The sequence below is a fragment of the Alligator sinensis genome, unplaced genomic scaffold, assembly GCF_000455745.1.
Source record: "Alligator sinensis unplaced genomic scaffold, ASM45574v1 scaffold107_2, whole genome shotgun sequence".
Classification (NCBI taxonomy): Eukaryota; Metazoa; Chordata; order Crocodylia; family Alligatoridae; genus Alligator; species Alligator sinensis.
In genome coordinates this window covers 61,747-63,133 of record NW_005843562.1, presented here as the reverse complement: position 1 = coordinate 63,133, position 1,387 = coordinate 61,747, and the positions used below count along the sequence as shown (strand labels likewise).

General features: G+C 64.0%; 1 protein-coding gene across 1 annotated transcript in view; it reads right to left on the bottom strand.

The window, feature by feature from the left end:
• Nucleotides 1–1,387, bottom strand: part of SIRT2 (sirtuin 2) — a gene marked incomplete at its 5' end in the record, with an annotated part of 15,395 nt that overhangs the window by 1,783 nt on the left and 12,225 nt on the right. The window contains 4 exon segments of the mRNA XM_025195529.1: nucleotides 153–204; nucleotides 703–762; nucleotides 1,040–1,169; nucleotides 1,320–1,387. The exon segment at nucleotides 1,320–1,387 is cut by the window's right edge and continues 13 nt beyond it. Coding sequence (XP_025051314.1) covers nucleotides 153–204; nucleotides 703–762; nucleotides 1,040–1,169; nucleotides 1,320–1,387 — 310 coding nt within the window.

Here is a 1,387-nt window from a genome sequence, read left to right as displayed (position 1 = left end):
CAAAGCCCCCAGAATCAGGCCCACTGCCCTGCCTCAGCTGAGCTGCCACCACCGGCCCCCCCAGCCCAGGCTGATAATGCCCCACACCCCGTCCAGGCTCTACCCCCAAGCCCCCAGGATCAGGCCCACGTGCTCCCCCAGCACTTACCGACTGCATGAGACTGAAGAAGCGGGAGGGGAGACTCTCCCCGAAGAACACGATGTCTAGCGGGGGGAAGCAGAGACCCCCGACTCAGTCAGCATCCCAGAGACCTGCCCCCACCCGCCAGTGTGTATGGGGGGGGCAAATTTGTGCTGCCCCAGAGCTGAGCTATTCCCCCCAGAGGAGACCTTCCCCCCCTGCCTTGGGAGGCAGTGTTGTTACAGGCCAGTTTCCTCACCTCCCACCCCAGCAGCAGCCTCATCCTAGCTGCCTTTGGCATCCCAGGGGCCGGAAAGACGCATGGAATTGCCCCCCCCCGCCAAATCTCACCCCCTCCTCCCTGCTGTTGCTGTGGCCTACAGGACTCTTTCTTACTTCCTGTCCCAAATGGAGACAACAAGTCGCGTTCCACCCCAGAGGTGGCCGCGTTTCCTTTGTCATTCAGGTTGAAGTGCTGGGAGCTCCCGGGAGGGGAGAGAGAAGAGAGAGGGGGGACGGGGGCTGCTGGACAACCTGCCCCCCTCCCCGCCCCGTCCTACCTGGGGGCTGGGGACACTCACCAGGCTTCACCACGTTATTGCACTGGTCACATCTGGGGACCAGGGAGGAAAAGATCTTCTCTGACAGGAGACAAAGGAAATAAGACCAGTGAGGTCCAGGAAATGGCTAACGAGAAGATCGCTAACAAGGAGCCAGAAAAGCCTCAGGGCTTTCAGCAACTCTTGGCTCCGCAACGCGACCTGCTCTGGGGGCCGATCAGCTGTTTCTTCCCCTACAGGAGCTCTGAAACCCCCAGGCTGGATAGAGATCCCCGCCTCCCCCCCGGCGACAGGCCCCATCGGGGGGCAAAGGCAGCTGCTGGACCCGGCGAGCCCCGGACCCCCGCGGCCACGGCACCTTTCATCCAGTCCAGGTCGTATTGCTTGCGGCAGGCGGTGCCAAGGCAGTGGGAGGTGAAGAAGGTGCCATGCGCTTCCACCAGGTCCTCGGCCGCCAGCCCGGCCACGCGCTCCAGCGTGTCGATGTTCTGTGGGGCACAGAGAGGGCAGTCCCGGCCCTGAACCCTGTGCCCAGGCCAGCCTACAGGGCTGGGGGAGTGGGAATGACTGGGCATAGCTGGGGTGAAACTGCCCACCCCTGCCACTGATCCTGCCCCCCACCCCGGGGCCTCGCTCACCTGGGTGTAGCACCGCAGCAGCAGCCCCTTCTCCTTCAGCAGGCGCCTGAAGTAGTGGCCCACGGCGG